At 43.5% G+C, this 13,888-nt stretch overlaps 1 protein-coding gene across 1 annotated transcript in view; it reads right to left on the minus strand.

The window, feature by feature from the left end:
* Positions 1-2,297: 2,297 nt before the first annotated feature.
* Positions 2,298-13,888, minus strand: part of DDRGK1 (DDRGK domain containing 1) — a gene marked incomplete at both ends in the record, with an annotated part of 42,006 nt that continues 30,415 nt past the window's right edge. Inside the window, 5 exons of the mRNA XM_081999142.1 lie at positions 2,298-2,470; positions 3,795-3,843; positions 5,450-5,506; positions 11,524-11,562; positions 13,751-13,873. Of these exons, the coding sequence (XP_081855268.1) occupies positions 2,298-2,470; positions 3,795-3,843; positions 5,450-5,506; positions 11,524-11,562; positions 13,751-13,873 (441 nt within the window). The remainder of the gene's footprint in view (positions 2,471-3,794; positions 3,844-5,449; positions 5,507-11,523; positions 11,563-13,750; positions 13,874-13,888) is intronic.

A 13,888-nucleotide genomic window follows, 5' to 3' on the forward strand; every position in this document is an offset into this window, starting at 1 on the left:
TACGACATGGTCAAGCCAGGTGACGTTAGCTCTTCAAAGCCCATCACCAGGCCTGTCCTCCAGCTTCCCCACAATAACTCCACAACCTTAGGAACAGCATGGCCAGGGCCAAAATGCAATATGGGGAATCCCTAGTAGAGAATCATGGATAAAAACAAGCATAGACACCCAAACCTTAGTATTAGGCATGAGCGCAGTACTAGGAGGGACCCACAGGTTAAGTCTCATCTCCCACAATGACAGATAACATGCAGAAAGATCTACACAACTTGTTCAGTGACCTGTATCTCACATGAAAGGGCTCGGTCTGGCCACCTCGCCTGCCTCGTGCTTAATATGGAAGCGCTCCTCCAGAGCTCCAAACAGGAGCTTGGGCAAGGGGCACTTCTCAGGTGCCTGTTACTGCTGGAGCTCTCTAACAGACCCTAAATTTGGCTCTCAAAAAATACATCGCCATCACGTTCTTCTGCCTAGCACCTCCTCTGAACTGCGGCTTTTAATCAGTCTTTCTGTGACCTGCCAATGAATCAAACACAACCCTTTTGGCTTCGGCACAGCCCTGCGAAACTCCCAACAGTGAAACGGTTTGAATTATTGTTGTATTATGAGACACAAATCTTGTCTGAGCTAAGATACAGCGGTGTGTAAAAGGAGATTGCACGCACCATTCTCAGCGGACGGCTGGCCTGTGCTAAAGTGGCAGGGCAGTTTTGCAGAGCAAAAGCAAGCTCACACCGCACAGCGAATGTGGTGTTCTTCGTTACATTCACAGAAATTAAGTGCTCTTTGGAGTGACTTCAGTGGATTTAATGAAATACCTCTTGTCTTTGACTGACTGGCACGCTGCAGTCCGTGGCACTGTTGGCAGGCCCCCTTATCTCATAAAATCCTTTAACACATTAAAAAAAGGATATCTCAAATACAAATATCTGCAATTCTTTCAACATTGTTTATTTTATTACAAGAATAGTTTAGGACAGAGCAAAAAAACCCATGGCAAAATAAAATTTTGAATAATTAAGAGACTTTACAAGCCTCAGATGTCAAGTAACCTCTCTGCTGGTTATCGTTGTGCGATGTACCGATCTTTCACACCAACGCGTGGTGCCGCACTCTAACTCAGCACTCCTGCAGAGTATCACATTCAGCAGTAGTGCAGGGATTACAAAGGAAATATGCTTCCTTCCATTGTTTTGTTGCTATCTCATCTCACTGATAATGCAGCTTTGAGTCTACTTGGGTTATCTCTGAGTTTGGCAGAGACAAAACCAGCCCCTGTTGTGCTCCCCAATTACCGTATATCCACGAGTGCTGTTGATTTCAGAAAGGAGAATTAATAAAGCATTAATTAGGCTATTAACAAAATATTCTGACCCCTACAATTAATACATTAATAATAATTTACTTGTAACATTAGTTGCATGACTCATAGTGCCTGAATTTCTTATTTAAAAAAACCCCAAGACAAAGGCCATGGGGTGGGGGTGTCTGAGGCCTTCAGACACACTGAGCTGGCGCTTGCTTCAAAGGATGAATCATCAGAATCTGGTTGGTATCAGTAGAATTGGCCTGCACAATAAATGAGGCGAGTCAGCCTTTCCCCAGAGGTGTTTCAGTCCTTTGGCTACAAAAAAATAACGCAGCTCAGCTGCAAGCAAACTTTTTACATAATATAGGCCAAGCAGAACATTTATATAGCAAAGGTTTTCTGAAATAACCCCTGGAAGCTCTCACATTTCTAGGGTTTCAGTATCTATTTCAGTAAGAACAGAGACACACTTGTGGTATTTTCTTTTTACTCTATCCTTCCAGTGTCGATAGAGAAGACAAAATCTGCAGGCCTCACCCCTATACACCGATTATTCTGGGCTGTACGTGTCGTTGCCATAAAGTTATACAGCTCTGTAAGTGCAGAACAAGCCTGGAGAATGCAATCAAAACCAAATATACTTGATACGGACATCAGAATCTGGAAAAAACCAAAAAGTTTGGGTACGGTCATATGAGACTACCAAGATAAAGTAAATATCAGTATAAAAATTACTGATATTCCTGGGGTACAAGTGCATCAGAGAGTTTTAGCCCCAAGTTCTTGGCTAGCTTCTGTTGTACAAACAACTACCCTATTTTATACCAGCTCTAACAGAATGAAAAGCAAAACTTTTCGTCAAGTCTTGCAGCTGATGCTGAAGAAGAGCATCTTATGTTCAAGCACCAAGAATGGACTAGAGGGGTTCTTGTTTGTTTTTAATTATGTGGCTTATTCATTAAAAGGTTAAACTCCTGTTGTATTTTTCTCATGCCACAGTTGGAGCAACAGCTCGGCTGTCAGGCTGGAGGTTGATCAGGGAATTGCTTGCTTGGGCCAGGTCTGCTATGGAGACTCGTCCTCTCTGTTTGATGTACTGAGCCACAGCAGCCATCTCCTCTGGAGTGATGTAGATGAACTTTCCTCTGTCATCAATCACACCTACAGGGGGAAAGAAAGGACCTTGAAGTCAGCACTTTGGCTCCTCTCACTTCCCGACAGACATCAGTCACTTCTTTTGGAAGGGACATTTAAACTGCTGAGGCTGCATTTCATATCTAGGGCAGACAGAACAACGTGCTAGCAGTCAGGCTTTTATCTCCACTCTGCTGTCGGGTCTTTGAGCAGGGCTGTGATAAAAGAGTGTCTTGGTAAGACTAATTTTGTTTTAAGTAACACGTTCTTTTATTGTATGCAGGTAGCTGGGAGTACGACAGCAGCTACTTCAGGTATATAGTTTTGGTGCTGATGTTCTGGGCCCAGGCAGCTGGTGGAGAAAGGCAGAGCAGCAGGAAGGTCCAGGAGGTGATTCAGAGACCCTGTGGGGCCCAGCTCAGCCATTCCGACCTACTTGCTAAAAGGGAATGAAGCCCAATTTCCATACTTCAATTGCTCCATGAGGAGCGAGAACAGACCTCTCTGTTCTTAACGCATTACGGGATCAAACGCAAGGCCGAGAGCCTCAGCGGCATGCCTTTTAGGGCACAGATACAGCCAGGACCCTACACATCCTTAGGCTTTGATTCAGAGTGCTTTTAGGTCACTCAAATGGGTATCCACATGTACCTGCCAAGAAAGTTGTTTCCCAGCCATGACTACAATATCAGGTCAGTAAATGTTTGCGTTGGCACCTTCCCCTACTTCCTCCTCACAAAGAAAAAGACTGCCCAGCAATAAAGCAGACTTGTTCAGACAGGGAGCTGCCCACATGCTCAGTCTCTGCTTACATTCCAACTTTGATTGCGTGGGTACATGGCCAGCAAGAAGCACTTCACTTACTACAGTATCCTGGAGTGCTCTGGGATGTTTGCTTCTACAGCCTGCCGTACGCCCAGCCCTGGCTTTAGCCACAGCACCTTTAAAACAGACTTGCAAACTACCCCAAAACATCCAAGTGACTCTTTCAAATTCAGATTTCAGACAACATCATTTGCAGCCGGCTGCTCAGCAACCCCTAAGGACTCTCAGCAGGCCTCAATCAACATGCAGAAGCCTTGTGCTGGCTCCTGAACTGGTGGGGACGTTCACCCTCCCACCTCTGTATAATGTAGCATAGGAGCAATCACACCCCATAGTGCTTTCAACTGCAGTTTCATGGCAGCTGAAGCAGGGATAATTAAAATATCTATTTATCAAGTCCTACTAGGATCTTCTACAGTTTAAAATAGAAATTAGACTGGAAGTCTCTCTCCACCATAGTACAGGCACTTTCTGCACCACCTATTCACCAGCTACAATATAGTCCCCGTAGTGTTTTGGCTGTCACCTGTTAGAGTGCCATCAGCCATCAGGTCCTGGATTCTGTTAATTGCATCCTGTTCAGAAGGGAAAAAGGAATAACAAACTGATCAAGAGGAAGGCAAAAAACATTTCACACGTTCAGATACACTACAGATGGAGGCTCACACTTAATTCCTCAGTGTTAAAGACTTCAGTGAAGGATACGCATCAGTATTTCTACACAGACAGATGCCAAGTAAGCCCTTTGGTCTTAGAAGGATGAAGTAAGCTTCTGTATTTTGGGGTGTTCAAATAAAGTCTCTTTTGGGGATAGGGAAGTTAATTGGTAAGTTAGCTGTCCGTTTTTTGGAAGAGGGGTGGCTATACACATCTTCCCAGGGAAAGGCTGTATTACTGCCAATGTAACACGCAAGTTCTCAGAAGTACACTGAGGTACTTCTCCAAGAACCTGGCTACACTAATACATTCCAGAGCTTTTTATGTTTGTTTTTCTTTCCCCGCCTCCCCCCCCCCCCCCCCCCCCGCTCCATTTAAGAGGAAACCTCTTTTGCGAATCCAAAGAACAACTTGTTGAATTTATCGCTGGCTTAACTCCATAGTTACTCCAAGCATGCAGTTCCACTACACCTTAAGCTAGTATCTAAGTGCTGTTTTCCACAGTTCTGCCTCTCTCCCTTGCTTGCCTTTATGTGACTGCAGAAGCAAGTTATAGTTTAGATTTCAACCACATAAATTCCCTTGACTGGCTCACTGCATGTTTAAATGAAGTTCTGGTTTAAGAGAGAGGCAGCAGCACAGCAGCCTGGGCTTACAGCAGCGTAAGCTACTGTGAAGGGGCACCTCAAGATCAGATACGGTACACAACAACAGAAAACTTCGGTCACTTAGAAATATGTGTCAAATGTGCTCAAATTAAAATAAACCAAGCCATGACTATTCTTCAGAGTCAAAACATACAATGTTTAGAGAACAGAAAGAGGACAGAGGGGAAAAACAAAGTATAGATATCACACCATGAGCTCACTTTGACAAGCTTATATGGTGCTAAGAGGGACAATACTCTGAAGTAATGCACCAGAAGATACAAATTAGGGTGGTCAAACACTGGAACAGGCTTCCTAGAGAGTGGCCGATGCCCCAAGCCTGTCAGTGGCATTTCAGTCAGCCCTGAAGTGGTCAGGACTAGATGCTTGTTGTAAGTCCCTTCCAACTGAAATTCTCTGTTCTATTCTGTAATTCTTAAATGTTCTAAGAAAACACAAGCAACTGGAGCAAAAGACCTCATCTACTGATTGTCTGCAAACATAACAACATTGTCCAGTTATGCAGGCAGTGTCTGAATTTGCTTCTAGCTCTGCTTTTGGTTCCCAAATAGCCTGGATTGCTCTATTACTAGACTTGCAAACACTATAGCATCCATTAACCAACAGGCAGCTGTGCAAGAGGCAGACCGAGCACTTTTCACTGAAACAATCTTGTAAGCCAACAGTCCTTCACTGGCTGGACGGTACACTGATGAATGGCCACAGTTTTAGGGCTGATTTTGCTGAACTTCACCAAAACCCAAGCATTTTCAGTAATGCTGAGACACTTGCATAGATGTTACCCTTACTGACCCACTTTCTCTCCTGTCCTTTTAAACTCATTGCTTGTACTTGCACCTCAAAAGGTAGTACTTACCTGTGTTCTTAAACCCACATGTGAAGCCAAGTCCTCCAGCTGGATTACCTTTGTTTTCTATTGAAACAAACAAGAGTTAAATGCAGCTTATTTATTTTTCTTTCAAATAAAAAAATTGCATTTAATAGACAAAGTAGAACTTGCCATTCTAACTTTTCCTAGTAAGCACTTTGACGAAAAACTCTAAGCAACTTAAACCACTCTGCTCTGTGGAAAGACTGGATGCTCTGTCCCACTTAAGTGAAGACCCAGATACATTTGCCAGTGTTCATCCTGAAGCTTTCTTTACTTTAGGAGGACAGGATGAGCACGAGCACAATAAACAGCCATGGCTCTGTTCCCCCTGCCATCTGAGTTTCTCAACTGCTACCTTTAATTTCCAGTATGCTTTAGCAAGATCCCTTTTTGTTTGAGAGATGTTTCAAAGCACATTTTAAAATGATCACTGGTATATATCAGTGCATACATTAGAATCGAGACAAGACTGGCAGCATTAAGTGCTTTAGTCTGTTTTACTAATGTCATGTGTATTAATGCCATAATAATCTTCCTAAGCAAGTGAACACCTTATTAAAATTATCAGTGCTGGAAGTGTACCGCTAGCGCACTCCTGCACAGGCAGCAAAATGATCTTTGAGAACAAAGGTAAAAGCAGGAACTGCAAATTTTCATTTTGCTTTTGAAAGAGGTTCTTACTGCAGGCTTTCTCAGGCAGGACGCAGTCACCACTGCTCACATCTGGTTTTACGATTCTCTGTAGCTCCAGAGAAAGACAGAAAAAAAAAAAAACTTGGTACACTCATCCGGAGCTACTTGGTTCCTGTTTTCTTATCTGCAAAGGTTTTTGAAACTTGTTCTGTTTAGATGCAGTAAAACAATGCACCATTTATAAGGAATTTGGAAAATATAAAACTTGTGGAAACTTAGTTAACATTCTGGACTGCATTCCTAAAAGCCATATATGTACGGCCACAAGAGCTACATTTACATTATCAGATGCAGTACTTCAAACGATAAATGCGTTTGTTTCTGATCTTGAAAGTACAGTGGAAGGACATTGAAGAAATAAAGAGAGGCTGAAATAGATGAATCTTTTTCATTAATAAAATCAGACAAAAAAGTCACAGACAGTCTTAGTAGTTGTGAAGTTCGATGCAGCCAAGCTAGAGAACTGAATACCATGGACTGAACGCATGGAAATGGAACCAGTCCATGGAATTCAGTTCTCAGAGCTGGGAACTGCCAAGATTCGTCACATCTTCTTTTAAAAGGAAAAGGGGAGTGTGGGAGATGGGTGCAAAGCCATATAAACAAGAAAAACAGGATTTAAAGGATTTATCTTCACTTAAAGATATTCACCCCCAGTGACCAAGTTTAGTGGAAGCTTTCCAAGCTAGGTCCTGCTGTGAATAAGAGCCCAGAGGGTGGGGTGGAATTAGGATGCATTCCCCACACACACTCTGAAATATAATGACATTGTGAGGTCCCAAGTGAACAAAACACTTCACCACATGCTTCACGTTTCAGAGACAGGCTTCATTTTCATAGAGCAACTTATACACATCCACATTTTACTGAATTAATTTAATTTTAGGTATGATTCTGCTGCTTTCTTCAGCAAGGGATGAAACAGAGCAAGAGCTCTCAGGATTAAGATGAGCAGGATTTCTTTTTCCTTATCTTGTAAGCATTATTTTTCTTAAAGAAAAAAAACAGGAAGAGGTAAAGCCTCCAAGTCCTTTGCTATCCCTTTCAAATGTAGTGAAAATGGAGTTTGCTGTTTCAGTTCACTGGCTGTAATTCAGATGCATTCAATGACACACTGTCAAGCCGGGTGAGAACAGTCTGATGGATGAAGTGCAGGCTCACATTTCCCTGGGCTAACAGAGCAAAGGAACTGCTCAGCCACTCTTTAACCTCTGCCCACTTCATTACTAATTTTTTGAAGTGCTCAGAGAGCCCACAGAGCTGGGTAAGGTGTGTCGTACAGCTACGACACTGCTGAGTAAAACCATAGGGTTCCCATTAAGAACTGGTTTTTCTGCTCCCCTGAGAGCGGAGCAGTCAGGTCTGTAGCTTGAGGACTGGTCACTGTAAGCAGCAAACACACAGGACGGCTCCTGCAGCAGAGACAACGCCACAGCCTGAGGTGTGAGGTGGTGACGCTGCAGCAGCCAGATTGAGGTTGAGGGGCTACTAGGAAAGCCTCAGAGGAAGGGAGATGCTCAGCTTTCAGAAAAGCAGAATTAGGAGCACCAATCTTTTTGGTGCCTTTGAGAAAAATCCCATTTAAAACAATCCCACAAAGCACAGCTGGAGAAAAGAGGCTGTGTTTTATTTCAAAAACCCTTAGGAATGAAGCATGGGGTGAACTACCTCCAGCCAGTTATACCAGTAACATAAGTAATTCAACAGAAGAGCTAAATTACACTTTATTTCTTTAAATGCCAATTGCTCTTTTAATTTATAAGTTTTTCAGACAGCTACTAGCAGCTTAGCACTGCTTCTTGAGGTAAGTCAACAGTTTCTGTGAATAGAACAGAAGATGAGGGCTGTACATAATGTATGTATTAAGCATACTTTCAAGATTTAAAAAAAATACTAAAAATTGTAAAAGAAAGCAATGCCCCAGTTCTGCAACTCATCTCCACATAGCAAATCAGGTGTCGAAGCGTTTCTGAATTAGGTTTTCAGCCTGTGCTTAATTTCTCTGACGTCAAGTAGAAGTGACTAATATAAAACTATATATGCGCTTAAACGCTGAACTGAGTTTGTGACTAATCTGTTCCATGCATCACAACCACCAGGGCAATGTGCAGAATCAGACCCTACTGCATCATCCCTTGGAAACCCTCCCAATTTTAGTGGAAGATCCCAAAGGACATTGAAATATCCTATTGTTCTACCTACTCTTATCCTGGGGCAGCTTGTTTATCAACAGAGAACAGCACATTCTCCTTAATCCACAGCTTGGCTGTATCTCGAAAGCCTTAGATGGGAACAGGTGAACTGGGATCACACCGTACCACGTAGTCCATTTCCACAGATAGTAACTGAAACAGAGGGTGGTCTTAACAAACGTGACCATTTCAAAGCTCCCCTCCCTTTCAAAGAGATCTCTCTGGCTTCTGTGGAAACAGAATATCAAAATTGCTGCATGGCTGCAAAATGAAACGTGCAATCCGATGGTTCATCGGCACTCTATGGTTTTACTTAGGCTCTTCAAACATGTCACCCATAGCTTTTCCAATCTGTTCTCAGCTGTCTCAGCTGCCTTTGGCCATGCTTCTGATCTGAGTTGACTGGCTTATGCTGGGGACTTGATTAGTGAACAGGGGCTATTTTCATTTGGGCTGCAGCAATGAAGATAAGTCCCAACTCTGAGTGCCACTAGCTTACACGTTTCCAAATTACACCCAGAGATCACAGAATCACTAGGTTGGAAAGGACCTTTAAGATCATCAAGTCCAACCATTAATGCAGCGCCACCATGTCCCCTAAACCATGTCCTGAAGCGCCACATCCACACGTTTTTTCAACACTTCCAGAGATGGCGACTCCACCACCTCCCTGGGCAGCCTGTGCCAATGCCTGACCACTCTCTCAGTGAAGAAATTTTTCCTAATATCCAATCTAAACCTCCCCTGGCGCAACTTGAGGCCATTTCCTCTTGTCCTATCACTAGTTACTTGGGAGAAGAGACCAACACTCTCGTCGCCACAACCCCCTTTCAGGTAGCTGTAGAGAGCGATACGGTCTCCTCTCAGCCTCCTCTTCTTCAGACTAAACAACCCCAGTTCCCTCAGCCGCTCCTCATAAGACTTGTGCTCCAGACCCCTCACCAGCTTCGTTGCCCTTCTCTGGACACGCTCCAGCACCTCAACATCCTTCTTGTAGTGAGGGGCCCAACACTGAACACAGGATTCAAGGTGCGGCCTCACCAGTGCCCAGTACAGGGGCACAATCACTTCCCTACTCCTGCTGGCCACACTAGTGCTGATACAGGCCAGGACGCTGTTGGCCTTCTTGGCCACCTGGGCACACTGCCGGCTCATGTTCAGCCGGCTGTCAACCAGCACCCCCAGGTCCCTTTCTGCCGGGCAGCTCTCCAGCTACTCCTCCCCAAGCCTGTAGCGTTGCATGGGGTTGTTGTGGCCAAAGTGCAGGACCCTGCACTTGGCCTTATTAAACCTCATACAGTTGACCTCTGCCCATCGATCCAGCCTGTCCAGATCCCTCTGCAGAGCCCTCCTACCCTCCAGCAGATCAACACTCCCACCCAACTTGGTGTCATCTGCAAACTTACTGAGGGAGCACTCGATTCCCTCATCCAGATCATCAATAAAGATATTGAACAAGACCGGCCCCAGAACCGAGCCCTGGGGAACACCGCTTGTGACCGGCCACCAGCCAGATTTAACGCCGTTCACCACAACTCTCTGGGCTCGGCCATCCAGCCAGTTCCTCACCCAGCGAAGAGTAAACCTGTCTAAGCCACGAGCCGCCAGTTTCTCCAGGAGAATGCTGTGGGAGATGCTGTCAAAGGCTTTACTAAAGTCCAGGTAGACAACGTCCACAGTCTTTCCCTCATCCACTAGGCGAGTCACCTGGTCATAGAAGGAGATCAGGTTGGTCAAGCAGGGCCTGCCTTTCATGAACCCATGCTGGCTGGGCCTGATCCCTTGGTTGTCCTGCACATGCCCTGTGAGCACTCTCAAGACCAACCGCTCCATAATCTTCCCCGGTACAGAGGTCAGGCTGACAGGCCTGTAGTTCCCAGGATCCTCCTTCCGGCCTTTCTTGTAGACGGGCGTCACATTGGCAAGTCTCCAGTCTTCTGGGACCTCCCCTTTTCTGATCAAGCTGATCAGAAAGCACTTGACAGATGCAAACGGAGCAGCCTCTCTCACTGTGGCCCGATGGTAATGGGATACACCACCACAAGTCCCAGTGACACCAGAGAGTGTCAAGCAGAGTGCAGACAGCAAGAGATGCTTGCATCCTAGCTTTGCTGTGCCTCTGGAACAATCGGGCCATTGTTCAGACTTCCATGGCAATCACTCTGACTGACTCCGTTTGGAGAGTTATCCATGAGACAAATCTGTTTGCTATGCTGGATTTTTGCTGGGGTAATGGACATGCAAAACTGGCCCAGAGTACGAGGTTCTGGATTAACAAAATGATTTGGAGGTCGCTAAGTATGCAAGCGATTTGCGTACTAATGAAGCCTTTCACACACATGCCATACATTGTCAAGTAAGAGTCCAGTTTCCAGTAAAGGAGGAAAGGGATTAATTGGGACAAAAGATTTGCATAGCATCGTCAGAGGAAGAGTAGAAAAATACCTTTGACTTTTGATATGCCAACAATGGAAAAAGAAGCATCTGCCCTTACAGATGGAAAGTGGAAATCCTCATGAACACACTGCAGGTTTTAAATAATGAACCATACAATAGCATGAAAGGGAGACTAATACACCCTGTAAAAAAACAAGTGATCTTTTCCCTAAATATTCCTTCTAAACATTAAAGATAACTTTGCAAATTGCACAGATAAAAACAAGAAAAGAAATTACATGAAAAGTTGGATTGACCTTTAGACACAAACACATCCTGCAGGGCAGGCCACATGCTGGTACAGCAATCCTCATTCATGCTGAGCTGAGGTGTAGAGACTGTTTTCTAAATCAGTAGCTGATGTTCACAAACAAAAAGCCTGAATGTCTCAAATCCCATCAACAGCAAACATTGTTGTTCATAAACTCTGAGGGTGATCCACCAGGCACAGAATTTATAATGTGTATCCTTAGGAAAGAGCTACAATCCTGCCCCAAAAAGCCAAGACACAGCTATAATAACAAACCATTTTAACGGTGATGGACATACTCATGCACGGTTAAGTAAATAACACAGACTTTAACTAAGGTATCACTTTTGTTACTTGTTGAATATTTAAGTAAATCAAAGAGGAAGTAAAGATTTCCCTTCTTTCTGCAACTTTGACAACTCTTTGACAAAGGTATTTTATACAATCTAACAAGTCTGGAAGGAGGAGAAAGACCAGTGGTAGCTTACCTTAATGTATTCGAGAAATTCCATTAGAAAGCTGCGAGACTGGACACAGCAAGGAAAACAATTATTTTAAATTCATGAACATTAAATGTATCGCAAACTTGCTGTGTACAAATATTATAAATGTGTTTAGCTTGCATACTTCCAAAGTTTTAAACATACACACTGAAGGAGATTTTAAACTGGAAAAAAATATATCTAGATTTAATCTTAACTAGGAATTTATGATAGGTATTTTCTAAGACAGAATACAGCTCAAGTACAATTTGTGGTTAAGTGTTTTCTGAAAGGAAATCTTTGAATCTTTTATTCTTCACATCATACATACCCCTGAAATAACCACATCTGGGTGAATTTGTGCATTGTGTGTTTAGTTACATATACACACTGAGGACATTTTGTACAGAGGTAAAGTACAGAGTGATTCAGGAGACAGCTCATGCAGATGGTCAATGTAGCACACAGCTGCGCAACACATGTGGAAGCCCAAGCTGTTTTCAAAGCTACGCACCTGAAATCCGGCATTTTAATATAAGCAGCTCAATTTTCAAAGGCAATGCAAACAATGTGCATTTAAGTTACCAGGGGATCATGTTACTCTGCAACCCTGGAAATCAATCAGCCTTAATTAACTGCTTAACTCTGGACTCAGGTCCTTAACTTCAAGCACGAGTTTCAGCACGCTAGCCTCAACAAGACATGCCAGAGCCAGCTCTTGTAACAGGATACTAAAATGCTTCAGTACATTATCCACTACAAGGAGGAAGGGTGGCTTGCCATTTCTGCAAGGCTGGTGTCTCCAAGTAACTATGTACCTGTGATTGTTTCTAAAGATGACTTTCAAATCGCCTACTATTAAGAGTTCTATCTCCCCCACTCCTACCAAAGATATCTTATGTTGAGATCCAGGCATCATCAACTGCCTGCCAAGCTCTTTCGAGTGAGGAACAGCCTTCTCTGTTCTCACATATAGAAAGATTAATTTCTCCTTGACAGCCAGCTGTAAGAACACAGAAGATAAACACATTTGAGCTTTAAAGGATGTCTAACATGGAGCAATTTCATATTTAGGTATAATCTGGTCTTCTAACAGGATGGGCATGTGTTTTTGAAGGAACTTTCAATAGAAAGTATGCATTTTGCTGTTCTCTGCATCTTAGGAAATTCCCCATCGCCAGATACAACTTCTCTTGGTGTTAAGCCTAGCATGATGGAGGAATTTCTCTCAATGGGAAGGGGTCCACAGTGAGAACCTGTGACTAACATCAAGGGGTACTGATGCATTGAAAGGTCCTCAGCCCAAAGCCACTCTCAGTCACACTAAGGGCAAATCCACTGAATTCAGGGCCACTTTAGCAGAGGACCAAATGCACACATGGCCCTGAAAAAAAATATTTACCATGAAATGCATTGGACAGCTCAAATTTGGCAGCTGCAACCCAAGAGCAGCTTCAGCATTTGATAGCAATTAAAATGAGTCTAACAGGTTTTCAGCAGACAGAATAAGAACACTGCCTCCCACAACAGTGGAACTTTTTCAAGTTTGCTGTGCTATTATATCAAGTATCACATTTCAATAACCATCCCCAGCAGCGTCTGCAGGCAGCCACAGGACGAGCATGCTGGAACGTGATGCAGAATTTGAAATACTATCAACCACAGCAATCATTTGCAACAGCGAACGTACAGTTTTCCAGCATACAACACACAAGCACCGAGGTTGTGTCCTGTGAATTCTCTTAACATGTGCCTTTTAAGACAAGAGCTTGTTTTTTTTTCATTTGATTTCACAGCAGCTCTGTTGGTTTAGAAAATAAAACCAAAACCAAACAATTTCTCCCAAGATATGTGGGCACTGCCAAACTCCATATTTAGCCTTGCTTTCATCTGACCATGATGGGCAGAGTAAAGCTGATGACAGTGAAAGAGTATCTGACTTGCAGGATGAGTTTTCTTTCAGTCTCTACATTAAGGGAGGACAGAACTCATTTCCAGCAATACGCATTTGCCTTAGTACTCTATACTAACTTGTAGGAGTCTGGAATGAGGGATTGTAGCATTCCTCAGGAAATACTCCAAGTTAATGTGTGCCATATACACAATTTAGCTTTTACAAGCAAAAACTTTTGGCTGACTCCTACTTTGAAGTTCATTTTACACAAGACAATGCAGCAAGGGCAACCTGAGTCTAACAAAGATAAAGAAAACTGCAGTAACAGCCTATACATACCTCTTCCTCCGTCATTGATTCCTCAACCCCTTCCTTTTCAACTATAAAATTCTCCTTCAGCTTCAGGTACTCTTCATACTCTCTCTTTTCCTCTTCTTCCTTTGCCTTCCTTTTTTCCTCTTCCTGGACAGAAAAGAT

Source organism: Phaethon aethereus (assembly GCF_964289735.1).
Source record: "Phaethon aethereus genome assembly, chromosome: 4".
NCBI classification, from domain to species: Eukaryota; Metazoa; Chordata; class Aves; order Phaethontiformes; family Phaethontidae; genus Phaethon; species Phaethon aethereus.